Genomic DNA, 17,159 nt, shown 5'->3' on the forward strand with positions numbered 1-17,159 from the left:
ATGCCTCCTCATCAGTTTTATCTGGGCTCGACTGTGGCACCTGTCATCTGTTTCCAGGAGCCGTGGCATTTTTATCTGCCGGCTTTTAGTGGAGGTGGAACAAAATGTGAGATTACGTGCGAGCTGAATTCTTAGTCCCAGTTGTAGTAGTAGCTTCTGTTCTCTGCACAGACAGTATTTTACTGATTATGTCCTTAAGAATGCCATTTGTCTTTTTTTTCCTTCTCCTGCTTAAATTCAAAATACAGCTTGGAGTTTTACAACAAGGACTCAATAAGTCATTCTGCTGCCTATATTATGGATCATCTGTGTGTGCAGTGTGGTTTTAAAGAACATTTTGTAGTATTTTGAGTCGCCTCTGTTGAGTACTGTAGTCTGCTGCTGACTCAACCAACAAAGCAGACTCGCACATTTGTGAAGGATGGCAACTTTCTATATTCGATTTCCACTAGAACAAAATCTTCCAAGTGCTTTCAGTGTTGCAAAAGACCTGCCGAAGATTACAAAAAATAAATAAATGAATAAACAATAAGCCACACCCTTCTACTTCACAGTCAATTCAATAAACACGAGCAGTGTGCTCAAGTAGCAGTTGACAGAGAACGCTAAAAAAAACTCAGCAAAGATGATTCACATACAGCTAAATAATCCTTATTAGAATGCACTCTTGCTCTGCTAATGTTTTCGAAAAACTAGTGTGCCCGGTTTATTACAGATCCTCTTTTAAAAACAATAAAAAGTAATATTTGTGATCCGCTTTTTAAGACTTTCGTCTTCAGTATTAATACGCGGATTAAGGGCAGCGTGCCACAGACAGGGCAGAGGAGTCAGAAAGTATGTTACTGACAATAAAAAATTCACCTGTCTGATCTTTTAAGTATTATATAATCCTTGAAGTCATTTAATAAGCAGAAAGTACCCAGTATGTTTAGTTCCTGATTAAAATTTTAATCTCTTTTGTTTTTTAGCCATTGAACCAACTAATATATAAGAGAGACAATTAATTTTAAAAATCCATCCAGATATCATTATGGAAATAAACGTTATTTACAACCTCAGCAACCTAAGTAGGAGATATAGAACATGTAAATCAGGACACTCAGCTTTCTATTTCATCACCCGACTCTGTCCATTTGACTCAAAGGCAGACACCAAAGAAATATCATTACTTGTAAACGCTGCGTGCAAACATGCACACACAGAGCGGGTTTGTGTGCGCGCTGTGCTGTCCTCAGTCCCAGCTGATCAGAGTCAAACGCTCTCAGCTTTGTTCTGCCTCTGAATTGAATGCACGAGGCCACCGTGCTGCAATTAGCTGAGAAAATCAGCCTGGCGGAGCACGCAGACATATCTCTGTCTCTCTGAGCAGATAAACAAATGACTGCTGCATCAGTGATCAGTGTTGTTCTGTGCAGCTTATTTAACTGGGATTTTATGCACTGCAGGGAACTGTGTGGTCAGAGTAATCTCTCAGAGAATTAGTGAAAAGAGAAACAAGAGAAGTTGTGTTTTTTTTATACCCCTCCACTCCTCCCTCACTGTTTCAGAGACTCCTTGTGTAAACCAGGGTCAGACAGATGTGTGGAACTGTGGAGCTGACAGCAGTTTGGCTTTTTTTTTTTAATTTTACAATAACTGATTTTCATGTGCACTGGAGGGCAAAAGCAGTCCAAAACAAGCTGGAAAGGAAAAACTGGTGTATAGCTAGTGTGTGGACTTCTTCTTCCTCTTCTTCTTTGGGCTGCTCCCTTTAAGAGTTGCCACAGTAGACCTTCTTCCTCCATCTCACCCTATTCCCAGCATCCTCTTCTGTCACACCAACAATGTAGTCTTCATTATATTTCTTTGTCTACTAAATATTAAATTTTTTGTACCAGCAACATGCAAACATTGTCAGTCTCATGCTCCACTCAACTCTGGTTTTACATGACAGTTTCACATTTTGCTGTGAGGACGAGTAATCTATTTTTATTGTTTTTTTGTTTATTGAGTCAAATTGTTGAATTTTTTTGGGTGACAGGGTGATTTTGAAACGCATGTTTATCTCTGTTTGGTGTCTGGAGCTGTTCAGACTCCTCAGAGAGAATGTGTTAGCCTTGCAAGCAATAAAATGGAGCTTTGTAAGTATTAGCAGTCGTGATATTTTAACCCAAACCACCATCCGTCCATCTGCCCGTTCATCCATCTATCCATCCATCCATTCGAAGTCCTCAAGAACTTTTACTTCTACAGTATTGGTCAGAATTGAATTTATTTAATCACCTAATGGGTCCTTACCCAAATTGTGGTCTAGTTCACAATTGTCATTTTATGGGCAATAAACTCTCTTGTATCTCATGTATTGTGAGCCAAATGAACTGCTAACATCATTGACGTTCTGGTTTATTACATAACCCTAGCCAGGGTTAATGTTTAAAGAGTTGCAATAACATACTTGAAAATATGAATTGAATAGTTATGTCTATAACTTCTGTTCCCTGAAGGAGAGGAACGAGGTACAACACATAAGTATGGGATATCACGCCCTCGCGTGTCCTGGCTGAAGAAGCCTTTATTCACGCCTTTAAGGCAGATGACGTGTGATGACACGCGCACGGCCCCGCCTGCACATATAGCCGCTGTCATCACAGTCATCTCTCAGTTCGATAGCCGCTCTTCACCGAGCCAAACTGCTCAGTGGGGCCACCTTGTGTTGTACCTCATTCCTCTCCTTCAGGGAACAGAAGTTATAGACATAACTATTCGTTCCCTTTCAGTCGATTCACTCGGTACAACACATAAGTATGGGACATATATACACACCCCGCAGAGCAGCCACCAAACCGGAATCGGACCACCGCATCCTTAGTGAGTGGTAGACCCAGCAGAAAGGACAGCATGAGCCACCGAAGGGGCTGTAACGTCCAACCGATAAAACTGCACAAAAATGTGCGGTGATGCCCAACTAGCTGCCGCACAAATATCAGCTACAGGCACCCCTTTAAAAAGAGCCCATGAGGTTGCCATCCCCCTGGTGGAATGAGTTCTCACCCCGTGGGGCAAAGCAAGACCTCTGGTGCCATATGCCAGTGAGATAGCTTCTATAATCCAGTGGGACAGCCTCAGTTTGGACAGAGCTCTACCTCTATTTGGATTAGCGAAGCAGACAAACAGCTGGTCACTTAAACGCACATTCTGAGTGCGCTCAATGTAGGTGCGTAGCTCACGCACTGGACAAAGAGAATACATCCTCCTCTGCTCCTCAGATGCAAAAGGAGGGGAGCAAAAGCTCAGCAACTCAAACTCCATTGAGCTATAAGATGCAGGCATGATCTTGGGAAAATAGGCAGCATTTGGACGCAATACGACCTTGTGGCCATCGGGAGAGAACTGTGTGAAGGAGGGATGCACAGACAGCGCATGAAGGTCACCCACTCGCTTTGCCGAAGCCAAAGCGAGAAGCACCAAAGACAAGGCACAAGCAGGGACACTGGACTTAAGCATGGGCCTCAGCCGGTGAACTCCTCTAGAAAACGTATGGCAAGGGGATGTGCACCAAATGTCACCCCGTCAAAGCCAATATGACAAGCAGATATAGCTGCTAAATAAACCTTAACTGTCGAAAATGAAAGGCCCTTATCCAGCAGCTCCTGGAATGTCAAAACATCCACAATAGAGCACTGAAATGGGAGAGTGTGGCAGTCCTGGCACCATTGCTCGAAGGTTCGCCATTTGTAAGCGTACAAGCCTCTAGTAGATGAGGCCCTAGTGCTCTGAATTGTCGCTATCACACTAGGTGGCAAACCCTTAGCAATCGAGTTTAACCTCTCAGCAGGTAAGCATGAAGGCGCCACAGATCTGGGCGCGGATGAAACACTTCTCCTCCCGCCTGAGAGAGGAGATCCCTGCGGAGAGGAAGCTCCCAAGGACTCGCTGCTAGCAGGCTGATTATCTCTGCATACTACGACCTTGTGGGCCACCAAGGGGCCACTAGAATCAGAGAGGGGGAATGCCGACGCACTCTCTAGAACTGGAGATATCATTTCCACTGGGGGAAATGCATACAGGAGCACGTCTGGCCATTGGTGCGCTAGCACGTCCAAGCCCAAGGGTGCATCGTGGTCGATTATGAAGAAGAACAGGGGGCAGTGAGTATTTACCCTGGAAGCAAAAAGATCTATTTGCGCCTTGCCAAATAGATCCCAAATCTGAGCCACTATTAAAGGGTGTAACCTCCATTCTTTCACCAGAGGACCCCCCCTGGAGAGAAGGTCCGGCCCCAGGTTCAGGTGGCCCGGGACATGGGTGGCTCTTAGAGACAGAAAATGAACACTGCACCATAACAGCAGAGAGCGAGACAGCTTCAACAGGGGAAGAGAGCGTGTTCCTCCCTGCCTGTTTATGTGGGACACCACTGTTGAACTGTCCGTCCTGACTAAGACATGGTGGCCCTCCCGGACTGGACGGAAATGCTTTAGAGCTAAGAACACTGCTAACAGCTCTAAGTGGTTGATGTGCAGCTGGCGCTGGGCTGCGGGCCAGATCCCTCTCACTGATGCACCCTTGCACAGCGCTTCCCATCCTCTTAGGGCAGCATCTGTGGACACCACCTTGCAAAACAACACCCTCCCAATCCGAGAGCCCTGATGCAGCAGCCTGGGCTCCCTCCAAGGACTGCGAGCTAGCATGCAAGACACGGTTACCGGCAGCCTCCTCCGGAGGTGACGTGATGCACACAAACGGTGTGAGAGAGTCCAGCGTTGAAACCAGAGGCGGAGCCAGACATTTGAAACACCCGGGGCTTAGCCCTAAAGGGTAGTATGCATGTGGGATTTTTTTTTTGGGAGGGGGGTTTAGAAATGACTGAAAGATTAAATGGCTCTGTTTTGAGTTTTGTTCAAAAAAGAATGACTTCATATAGGGAAAAATATATATCACATATGCAGGACACCTTAAACTAGTTTTTTAATTAAGCGGCAAGGCAGAACAAAATCAGGGCTGTATCAAGACACGAGGACTAAACCCCAATTCAACCAGAACCAGAACTGATCCAAAACTAAAACAGGACTACAACAGTTCAAAATCAGGACTACTTAGGATTTAACCAAGACAGAACCAGAATCAGAACTAGATGATAGTAGCACTAAAAATCATCATAGACCTGCACTACACTTATTTTAATTCTACCAAAGTACACTATTTAGATTGAGAAAAGTTTATATAATTATTTAGCCTTGTTGTGCAAACAAGCCTGCATAACTTAACAAATGTAGAATTTGAAAAATAGCAAACCTAAAAAGAAACACTAGGTACGAGATACATGAGTACTTATGATACGGTGATACTTTTGGTAAATAACCATTTGACTAACATGTGTGTCACACCTGCTCTTGTTCCCTCTCTGCTCCTCTCTCTCCCTCTTTGTGCTGACAATCATCAAATATACAGTTGAAACCAGATATTTACACACTCTTCAGATCAAAACACAAACACTTTTTAATTGTAACATCAAATTAGACTAAATGTTTATTTTTTTAGATTGAAAATATAAAAACACATTTGTTAACTTTAAGAGTAAGGAGAGAAATTATCTGTATTTCTTAATTGTAAATGGCACCAAATTGTATTCAAAATTGAGCCACACTTATGGAGCTCCACGATTCTTTTTCTGGTGTTTTGGTTGACATCTCTTGATTTTCCCATGTCAAAGAAACAGGCTCTGTGTTTTGCCTTATATGCATCCACAGGTGTGCCACCAATTTACTCACATGGAGTCTACTAACCTATCAGAAGCTTCTTCAGCTCAGAATGGAATCGTCTGGAGTTTTCTTATTAATTAACAATAAACTTAGTGTATATGTACTTCAAAATTTGATGAAAGTGATAAAAAATAGACAGCTCTGTCTCTCTTTATTCTGACATTTAACTAATTCAAAAGATATTTAAATATTTATTTATCCAAAACAAAACAAGTTTACTCTAAATTTATGTTGTACAGTAAAGAAAATTTATTGTGTTTTCCATAAAGTGTATGTAAATATCTGGTTTCAACTGTGAATACACTGCTGTGTATTGAAATTCCTCTTGTTTTGCATAGAAATATACTGAACAAGTTTTTTCTTTGAAAGAACCCTCTAATGTCCATTGTTGTGTTCATCAGTGCATTACTGAAACCGATTTATTTAGCCGTGGAGGGTAACAACTGAAAATATGAAATAAACACACATGTAAGCTAAGACTCTCTAAAGAAACAGCGTTGTTGTTGTTCGGCTTTTCATTTCGCCATTTGTTGATTCACTCGAAGAGCAAGTAACGTAATATGGGTCAAGTGTTTGATATCAATCTTTCGTGATACACCATCATATTTACATTTTTTGTACAGTACGAATGATTTGCTTTGGTACCTGGTCAAACTTCAGTTCTCATCTGTCTGCCTCGCTGCGCTTCTCCAACAGCTCACTCGTAGGCAGCAGCTGCCCCGCCCCGCTTAGTGCCTGAGCTCGGATCATACCAATATTAGGGGAGATTTACGCACAGTCGTAAATTCCCACAGTGTGCACTATGTGCTTCAAATATTGTGTGTAGTTTTTTGCTTTATACAGTTGTCAGCCAGGCATCTTACTATGAAAAAATTACACTCCAAAAGACCCCGGGCTTCTGAAAAAACAACCCGGGCTTAAGCTCAGTAAGCCACCCCCCCGCTCCGCCACTGGTTGAAATGTTCTCATTTTTAACAGTCCAAGTGGCACTACGGTAGTGATGGGACGTTCTGTATCGAGGCTTCGGAGCGTGTGTCGAGTAATGGAGGGGGCGTTTCCGCGAAGCGCGTATCGAGGCTTGCTTCATTTATGGGAGGAGCTGAAAATGATGACGTCCGAAGCCTCGCTGCCCGGCTGTACCACGTGACTGGTTCATGAAGTGGTTCGAACTTTGCCGCGAGATATGACAGCGATATAAACCCCTCAGACTTCATTCAAAAATGTGGGTGTTTGATGGAGAGTTGCGGTTAGTGAGAGTTTGGAGACCGTTTGGAGGTTTATGAGAGTGAGGAGAGAAAGTCAGGAGAGAATGGAGCCAGCTAAGAAGAGGAGGATGTCCTCCCCTGTGTGGGAACATTTTGATCTTATTCCTCCCAACAAGGTATGTAAATTTCTACAGAAGATGTATTTTCATGATACTGATGGTGCAATACAATTTATGTTGAGCTGTCTTGACTTTTGTACAAGGTGAAGTGTTTGCTATGTGCCAGGGAGCTGGGATATAACAACAACACCTCATCCATGCTTAGGCACTACAGAGCTTTGCATGAGAATAAGGGGAACACCGATTGTGGAGCAAGACCAGGTGAGCCATCAAATGCCATGATAATATAGCATGCAGTAATGTTACTAAATGATATAACAATATTATACAACTGTTATAAGTTACGTATGTGATATTTATATTTGTGCTTTATCTTTATTGTCTTTCCTCAGGAGAACAATCTCAAATAGATGAAGACCTGGTCAGCATGGTGATTGAGGACTCCCAGCCATTTAGCATTGTGGAGGACAAAGGATTCAAAAGATTTGTTAAATCATTAAATCCCAGCTATGTTCTCCCCACTAAAAAGGTCATAAAAGCAGTGAAAATTTAGTTTTTACAGAATAAAATGTGAACAGGCAGGACAAAGCCTCAGTGTGTAGCTGTCCATACCTCAACGTTACAAAAGCACAACCACTGTCCACACCCCAACCACACCTCACCTCACAGTAAATGATCATTTCCATTTCAAGCATTTCCAAATAATCATTTCCCATACTGCCACTATAAATATACACAGTATACTGCCATCACTACAATATACATGTTTTACACACTCCTTTTGTTGTTGACATTTACAGGCTGTGTGCAAAATGCCACACTCTTCAAATTCATGCCAGCTATTATTTTTACGTCCAGTAGGTGTCCTGCTAGAGCAAATGAAGCTTCATGAAGCTTCGCGTTGGGGTGAACCAATTGGATGAAAAGCTTCAGTGCTTCATGGGGCTTCATCTGCCCATCACTACACTACGGCGATCATAGATGCCATCATGCCCAACAAGCTTAATATCGTCTGGAAACACAGTCTGCGTCCCAACTGAAACTGAGCGAGGCAGCGATGAACCCGGCCACTCTGTGCTCCGACAAACGTGCGCGGCTGGAAGGACCCAAACGCAAAACTCACCACACAGGAATTAAACTCAAAAAGCTGCTTTATTGCAGAATGGCACGAAAAATATAACTAAACTAAACTGGGACATGGATAACTAATACACAGGGAAACACAGCCATGAGGGAGACTACAACACTGACGAGAAGAAACACAGGGCTTAAATACACTGAGGGATAACGAGGGAATGAGAAACAGAATGAGAGCACAGCTAGGAGTAATCAGGCTGGACGAGACAAGGGAAGCAAAACTAGAAACGCTGACATGAGACACGGACCTTCAAAGTAAAACAGGAAACACACTGACTAAACTCTAAACATGTAAACTTAACATCAACTGGGGAGACAGAACATAGGAACCTGAAACATGGGACAGAAAGGCACAGTAGACACAATGTGGACATAACAACGCCACAGGGAAAGAGTAAAACAAAACACAGAACCTCTTAGAAAATAAAATAGGAAACCTAATGAAATGCAGACATGACTACATGAACTTGACAACATAACAGACATGAAACACATGAAGGGCAAGGGAGACTTAACAGGGGTTGGAAGACACAAGGGGAATCTAATAACAAATGAACTAGAAAACCTAATGAGCTTAACCATATACTATAAACATCAAAATAAACTAAAACTCAAAACGCTGGGTCATAAGACCCAGGATCGTGACAAAAGCGAGCATATTTCCAAACCGAGAAAAGTAATCTGCTGACTCGGGATTAGCGAGCTCTTTTGAAAGTTCACAGAGAACCCCAGTGTCCGAATGTGTGACAGAACCAGCGACAGCTGTGGTCCACCTGCTCTCTGGAGCAAGCTACGAGAGCCCAGTCATCTAGGTAGGCTAAGATGCGGATGCCTCTCTCTCTGAGGGGCGCTAGCGCTGCCTCGGCACATTTCGTAAAGGTGCGAGGAGCGAGCGACAGCCCGAACGGCAGCACTAGGTATTCGTAGGCTACGCTCTCGAATGCAAACCTCAGAAACTGCCTGTGTTTCGGGTGTATAGCCACATGAAAATAAGCATCTGTTAGATCGATTGTTGCAAACCAATCTCCCGAGCCGACTGCATTCAAGAGCTGTCTGAGTGTTAGCATCTTGAACCTGTACGTTCGTACATACGTGTTCAAGACTCGCAGGTCGAGGATGGGACAAAGCCCTCCCCCTTTTTTCGGAACAACAAAATAACGGCTGTATTAACCTTTGTCTGTCTCCGAAGCAGGGACCACTCGTATTGCTCTTTTCTGCAATAGCGCCTTTATTTCCTCTCTGAGTATCATGGCCGCCTCGGTGTTGACAGTTGTGTTTACGGCTGTATCCCATTCAGGGTCTGCAGCCTTAAAGTACGCAGCCTCAACGGTCCTCAAGGGCCGCGTAGTCAAAGACCGCTAAGGCCAGAAGTGTGAGGCTTGTGAAATGGGACGGTCTAGCCTCCGTCGCGCTGCCCAGGTTGCCAGGCAACCATGATAGCTGGAAACATGTGGTTGACAGAAATGAAGGAGAACATGTTTTGTTCATTTGTTTGTTTGTTTCTACACGAGCTTTGTGTGATTTAATAAGTATCTGAGGCTGAGACCACAGGACTGTAAAACATGATTGTTGGGCTTCATATCTGTACTGAACAGTCATTTAAGATTAGCTAGTAAATAACAAATAGTTAATGTTGTTCATGAGACTGAAGTCAGTGTAAATATGAGATGGCCAATATTAAAGTTATTATATTAATCATTATTAGTTATTACAGTAGTGAGTTTGAACTCACAAATCAAATCACTTCTATTTAGGGCTGCTCGATTATGGCAAAAATGATAATCACGATTATTTTCACTGAAATTGAGATCTCGATTATTTGACGATATTTATTTAACCCTTTAAGACCTACTATAGAACCAAGTCCGCCAGAGCTTATATTATATTTTTACATGCTGTAGTGCCATTTGTGGGAGCATTTCAAGTTGCTATACAACTGTTATAGCCCATATTTTAATAATATGTATGCATTAAGTCCATAGTAACTACATTAATTGCAAAAAAGTGCAATAAACTACAAAAAAGTTGAAAATCGTTTTTTGTATATTTTACATATATTTCTACTTGGAGAAATTTAAGAGGCTTATCCCTCAAACTATAAATACAAAAAAGTTGCAAAAAATAGTTTACAATAACAGGAAACTTATTTTGAGTGTCTTCATAGTTTTATTATGGAGATACACCAATTTTTATATACTGCAGGAAAAACGAAAAAACAATCCTATGATGCAAATTTGCAAAGAAAACAGCAGGTGCATCAAAATAAACTATTTCCAGCAGTGCAATTCGAGTTCTAAGCATCCCAGAAACTATTCAGAAAAGTCTAACATGACCAGTATAGGCTTTTAAGGCCTACAAGTAAAAAAACTACAATTTCCGCGAAAATGACGTCACTTCCGGTTTCGGCCAGGAAATGGCGGACATGCGACAGTTCGCGCTGACCTCTGTTTCACTGTGGGAAGTGTTACGAACAGCTGATCGGATCGGCAAAGCGTGTTTCTGGAATATTATGTTTTTGTTCCTGCAAGCGCTTTTTATGCAATTTTTGCAAAGCCATATGTGGAAGGAAACCGTGACCGAGGACAAGCTGATGGCATAAGATGTAAGTGCAACTCCTCTGGTTTCATATGCAAAACAAATTATTGCGCTAGCTTACACGGTTCAGGGTTCTTCAGGGATTTAAAAAATAGTTACACAAAACGGAGCGTGCTGCTCTGACCGGCTTTAAAGGGTTAACAATGACTTTAAAAAATAATATAAAATAGTGTGCAACACCACTGAAGTTTTTTTTACCTCTCTTTTCAGCCAACGGCAGTCACTCTCCTCTCCAAATAACTTCTGCTTAGCTTTCCGAGCTTCCCTCGGGTCCTCTTAATCAGCGGTCTCCAACCTTTTTTGCGCCACGGACAGGTTTATGCCCGACAATATTTTCACGGACCGGCCTTTAAGGTGTCGCGGATAAATGAGGGAGGGGCTAATAATCGGCTCAGTCATTTTTAATGATCGTTGAAAGCCCAGATCGTAATCGTGATTAAAATTCGATTAATTGAGCAGCCCTACTTCTATTGTCACATCACATGTGCAGGTACACTGGTACAGCACATGTGAGTGAAATTCATGTGAGTGAACTCTGTGTCAAATACTGAGCTTCAGTAAAGATCCAAGTTGCAGCTATCCATATGTCCTATCACCTTAAATCTTCACTCAAAGACACTCAAGTATCTTTGACAGTGCATATATAGGTGTATCATATATAAGAGACAAATGTTGTTCCTTCGGTATGTTGGCATTACTAAATTTGGCTCAATACTTACATATATGTGTAAAAAGAAAATGTACGAGCTGTGATAACTGTGTCTGATAGAATGAAGAGTAGATTGATATATTAAATATTCCTTTATTGGGTGAGAAAATCATATCATGTCAAAACTGCCTTAAGTCATACAGAATAGATATCAGAGCCTTAAACAGGCTGGCTTCTGCTAAATGGGTCAAACTGGGCAGAAAGTAAACAAACACATAACATCCTTATAGAATATGATGTAACACTATAGATCAACTTACCTCAGAATATATAAAGCATATAAACAATTACAGCAATATGATGCAACAAACACAGGAGTACTACTAATCCAAAATACTCAAAGCTTCATAGAACTGGAACAAACATTTATTTTTAGGTCCATTCTGCTGCTGATACATACTTCAGGTTTCTGGACATTAAACTTGTTGCTGCCTTTCATAGTGTGTAACTTGAAGGCCCTGTGTACTTTCTCCTGCACTGAAAACACTGGAATGATAAAATTGTTTGAACATTACCTAATAAGACTGATTCAGGACAGACAGTTAGTTATTTTAAACTTTTCTAGCAGTCCTTCACAAACAAGGAACAGTCTGTCTATTCTCTCCATCTGTCAGCTGCTGCTGGCTCTTCCTCCTCCTCTTCCTCACACACTGCTGAGTTTGTCCTGTTGGATCATCAGGGGTGCAAAGCCTCACAGATGATGTGCAGCAGTGGGTCCCTCAGTCTGTCCTCACTCTGGACACATTTGCAGTTGTCACACATGGAAATCAAATGTGTGATAAGCTGCAGGATTCAAACACAAGTGCAACTTATAAACACATGTTCATATTTTTATTCCACAATCAGAGAGAAAGAAACAGAGAGCGAGTGCAGGACAGACAGACAGGTGACAGTCTCAGGTGTATACACTACTACAAAACAGGAGGATTTAGTGTTTGTGTTATTACGAGTGCTAAACAAGAAGAGTTCCCAGATGGTACAGTGGACACATGTGTGACTCCTGTGATTAAAGCATCTTTCTTTCAGCTTAACGAGTGAACCGTCAGCTCGTTCAAATACACGTTAAAGTCCGTTTGGCTCGACACCACCGGACAGAGGCAGCAATATAACATAGCTAACATTAACAGTGCAGTGAATCCTGCTTGTGCCGTGATATTCAGGACTGCAAACCGAGCAGCATCACTGACTTTCAGCTTAATTATCCACAAAATCATCACATTCTCTGTAAGATTAAGGTCGACTATTGTATTATTATATTTTAAAGGCTTTGAAAGCAAGTAAAAGCTGAACGTACAAACATCGCTAATGGCAAATAAGTTTGCCGACATGTGGCCAACAGTAATGTTTTAATGTTCCTCATTATTAAACATTTGCACATAAATAAGTGACATAATATTTAGTACTTACTTTTCACAGTTTACTGTTCGGCCACTCCGCTTCTGCCGTCTGCGACAAAATTATCCACACCGACTGCCGCGCTATGAATTGTGGGATATGTTGGGCCATGAAGTCTACACTGCCACAGCCTTAAAATTCAGGGAAATGAAGGACGCATTTGAGGACCGCATTTTGAGCAAGCGCGCCACTGAGGGAAGTGAGCAGCCAGCCGGCTGACCTGCAGCACCGTCGGCGGGGCGTTGTCGCCCCCTCAGTGTGTCTGCAGGGGACTGCATCACCTGCCTGACCTGGCTCATTCTGCCTGCAGGCTGAGCATTTGTGATTGTTTGAGAATAAACAACACTCTTTATTGATTGTAACATGGAAACATGTACATTCATACATTTTGTTGGAGGCACCTTTTCTGGGGCACAACAATGAAAAACAGCGGGAACACGTGATATGGTCACCTGAACATTTAACACACCTGAACAGGGAGTTACCTGAGGCATTTTGTGTGCAGGGGTTTTGTGCTTGGGAGACAGTGTTAGGAAAGTGCAGTGCCTTCTGGGGCTGACAACCTGAACAGAACTTAAGCGGCACCTCTTGGGCAGCAACAGAGGGGTAAAAGCAAGGTCTCCCTGCTGCTGGACCCCTTCTCCACTCGAAACCACAGCTAGGAGGGCTGAGGCTTCTTCCTCCTGGGCGTCGGGTCCCGCCGGGGGCCCGAGGGTGGGTCTTTGCTCCAGGCCGACTGGTGTGGAGCTCGGGCCGGAGAATGTGCTCTCGTTGGCGGCACACCCACTTCAACAGTGGGCGCCGGTCTCTTGCGTCGGCAGAGGAGCCACCTTTCTTTGCAAGGACACTCAAAAGCCTGCCATCCATGGATTCTGTCAGTGTTTTGATCTGTTCACCATCAACATTGCGTGCAGCAGCAACCACAGCCTCCCAGACACTGTTCAGAGAGGTGTACTGTTTTCCCTCCTTGTAAATCTCACATTTGATGATGGACCACAGGTTCTCAATAGGGTTCAGATCAGGTGAACAAGGAGGCCATGTCATTAGTTTTTCTTCTTTTATAGCCTTTCTTACCAGGCACGCTGTGGAGTACTTGGACGCGTGTGATGGAGCATTGTCCTGCATGAAAATCATGTTTTTCTTGAAGGATGCAGACTTCTTCCTGTACCACTGCTTGAAGAAGGTGTCTTCCAGAAACTGGCAGTAGGACTGGGAGTTGAGCTTGACTCCATCCTCAACCCGAAAAGGCCCCACAAGCTCATCTTTGATGATACCAGGCAGACAGGCCAGGCATCGTGCTGGTCGCTGTCGTGCAAAGAGAAACCGCATCCCTGAGGACAGGGGCTAACAGAAGATTTCTGCTTTGCTCGCTTCAGTTTGGAGTCCATTCCAAAACGCAAAGCGAAACGATCGACCTGGAATAAAATGAACAGATTGATAAGATACTGTTTCTGATTCTTCCAATGCTCAGTAAAGCAGGACATGCCCAACTGCAGCATGCTGGGAGGACTCTGGGGAAAACATAAAAGGCCGATGAGCAGACCAAAGAGATTACAGCCTGGCTGTGCATGTGTGCGGGTGTGGGTAGGCTCATGTGAGGCAGATGAGATGCAGGAGAGATGGAGAAACAGAGCACCCGTCCCCTTGCTACTCTGTCGGCCGCAACGCGGACCTCCCGAGAGTGTCACATTTTCGCTTCAAAAAGCAAGAAAGTTGTCTTCTCCCTGCTCTGTTCTGATATCTGCTGAGACAGGAGAAATGGTGGGAAGAGAGCGGCGTGGGGCGGAGGAGGAGAAGAGAAATGACTTTAGTTATTCTCAGCTGGTTTTATCTGAAACACTTCAGGGTAATGAGGTCCTATAGTGTGAGCGTGTGTGCACTTGTGTGTGTGTGCTGAAATACAAAAAAACTCCTACTGGTTTTCTTAATTTAAGAGTGAATAAGGTTGTTTTTTCCCCCGGTTTAAGGCATAAAAGTTTTGGCATTCATGCTGAGGGTTTAGCTATGAGATAACAGCTACTAAACCTGAAGATACATTTTTATTTTTTAATGTGAGTTCACACAGTGGTGCTTTTGGGTAGTGTGTCAGGATATGCCACTGTCCCAATTTCTGATTCTGCTACTCCAAATAAAATCACAGATTTTTTTAATTTTATTTCCAAGCTTCAAATTTGGAAGTGGTTAGTCTGAGGCCATGGATCGCAGCTGGAAGAGGGTGGAGCGTCCACTCAGGGTTGGGAATGAACTGCAGGCCCATGTTGAGGAAAATAATTACCTCATGGACTTGTTCATTAGCAAAGGGAGTGTGGAGAGGGATTTACAGATGGACTGGTGGAGCATCTGCAATGGCCCAAGTGCTGTACTGATCTGTTGGGGTGAACAGAGAGCTCTCTGTGAAAGCGATGTTGATTTACCCATGATTGATGCTGGTTTGTATTCTCAGTGATTGCCACAAGGTCATTCAGGAGGGGCTCAGAGTATTGGTGCACTTTCAAGCCTTACTGGTCCTTTGGTCTTAGAACTACTGATGTTTGCTATTAGAGACATTATGGAGAGAAGCCATTGCAGTCAAATAATCCTGAATAGAAATCTATAGAACAATATTTAAATGGTAAAGTTGGATCTTGTCCCACCGTCAATAGCCAAACAGTAGCAGCAATGGGAGCCATATTAGCCTCTGTGCCAGTACCTTTATTTACTCTTTAATGACTTACTTTATTCACACTATAAAGCTTGACTGATGTTATCATCTATCGTCCACCTGGGCCTTACACAGAGTTTCTGTCTGATTTCTCAGACTTTATATCTAATTTAGTTCTGAGCTCAGATAAAATAATTATTGTGGGTGATTTTAACATCCATGTAGATGCTAAAAATGACAGCCTCAACATGGCATTTAATCTGTTATTAGACTCAATTGGTTTCTCTCAAAATGTAAAAGAACCCACCCACCACTTTAATCACACTCTAGATCTTGTTTTAACATATGGCATAGAAACTGAACATTTAAAAGTGTTTCCTGAAAACCCTTTCCTGTCTGATCATTTCCTGATAACATTTACATTTACAATAATTGATTACACAGCGGTGGATAGTAGACTTTATTAAAGTAGATGTCTTTCTGAAAGCGCTGTAACTAAGTTTAAGAATATAATCCACCCACTGTTATCATCTTCAATGCCCTGTACCAACATAGAGCAGAGCAGCTATCTGAACGCTACCCCAACAGAAGTCGATTATCTTGTTAATAATTTCACCTCCTCACTACGTATGACTCTGGATACTGTAGCTCCTGTGAAAACTAAGGTCTCTAATCAGAAGTACCTGACTCCGTGGCATAATTCTCAAACACGTACCCTAAAGCAGATGACTCGTAATCTGGAGAGGAAATGGCGTGTCACAAATTTAGAGGATCATCATTTAGCCTGGAGAAATAGTTTGCTGCTTTATAAGAAAGCCCTCCGCAAAGCCAGAACATCTTACTATTCATCACTGATTGAAGAAAATAAGAACAACCCCAGGTTTCTCTTCAGCACTGTAGCCAGGCTGACAAAAAGTTAGAGCTCTTTTGAGCCAACAATCCCTTTAACGTTAACTAGTAATGACTTCATGAACTTCTTCACAAATAAAATTTTTATCATTAGAGAAAAAATTACCAGTAATCATCCCACAGATGTAATATTATCTACAGCTACTCTTAGTACCATTGATGTTAAGTTAGACTCTTTTTCTCTAATTGATCTTTCTGCGTTAACTTCAATAATTACTTCCTCCAAGCCATCAACGTGTCTTTTAGACCCTATTCCTACAAAACTGCTCAAAGAAGTCCTGCCATTAATTAATTCTTCGATCTTAAATATGATCAACCTATCTCTAATGATCGGCTATGTACCACAGGCCTTCAAGCTGGCTGTAGTTAAACCTTTACTCAAAAAGCCATCTCTAGACCCAGCAGTCTTAGCTAATTATAGGCCAATCTCCAACCTTCCTTTCATATCAAAAATCCTTGAAAGAGTAGTTGTCAAACAGCTAACAGATCATCTGCAGAGGAATGGTTTATTTGAAGAGTTTCAATCAGGTTTCAGAGCTCATCACAGCACAGAAACAGCTTTAGTGAAGGTTACAAATGATCTTCTTATGGCCTCTGACAGTGGACTCATCTCTGTGCTTGTCCTGCTAGACCTTAGTGCAGCATTCGATACTGTCGACCATAATATCCTATTAGAGCGATTAGAACATGCTGTAGGTATTACAGGTACTG

The 17,159-nt window shown here is 42.6% G+C and overlaps 2 protein-coding genes across 5 annotated transcripts in view; both read left to right on the plus strand.

Moving 5' to 3' along the window:
* fam184ab (family with sequence similarity 184 member Ab) overlaps window positions 1–17,159 on the plus strand; it is a 216,016-nt gene that overhangs the window by 39,818 nt on the left and 159,039 nt on the right. The window lies entirely within an intron of this gene.
* LOC309688887 (uncharacterized protein) lies at window positions 6,737–7,639 on the plus strand. Its single transcript, XM_082504964.1, has 3 exons — window positions 6,737–7,119; window positions 7,206–7,323; window positions 7,455–7,639. The coding sequence occupies exons 1-3, from the start codon at window positions 7,018–7,020 to the stop codon at window positions 7,613–7,615; spliced, it is 381 nt and encodes a 126-aa protein (XP_082361090.1). The 5' UTR covers window positions 6,737–7,017; the 3' UTR covers window positions 7,616–7,639.

Source organism: Aulonocara stuartgranti (assembly GCF_965226115.1).
Source record: "Aulonocara stuartgranti genome assembly, chromosome: 15".
NCBI classification, from domain to species: Eukaryota; Metazoa; Chordata; class Actinopteri; order Cichliformes; family Cichlidae; genus Aulonocara; species Aulonocara stuartgranti.

Excerpts from the sequence above, each read along its gene's own strand:
- LOC309688887 (XM_082504964.1), top strand. The coding sequence starts at position 7,018 with ATGAGAGTGAGGAGAGAAAGTCAGGAGAGAATGGAGCCAGCTAAGAAG. Across the intron at positions 7,120-7,205 it reads ATCTTATTCCTCCCAACAAG|GTGAAGTGTTTGCTATGTGC; the intron begins GTATGTAAATTT and ends CTTTTGTACAAG. Across the intron at positions 7,324-7,454 it reads CGATTGTGGAGCAAGACCAG|GAGAACAATCTCAAATAGAT; the intron begins GTGAGCCATCAA and ends GTCTTTCCTCAG.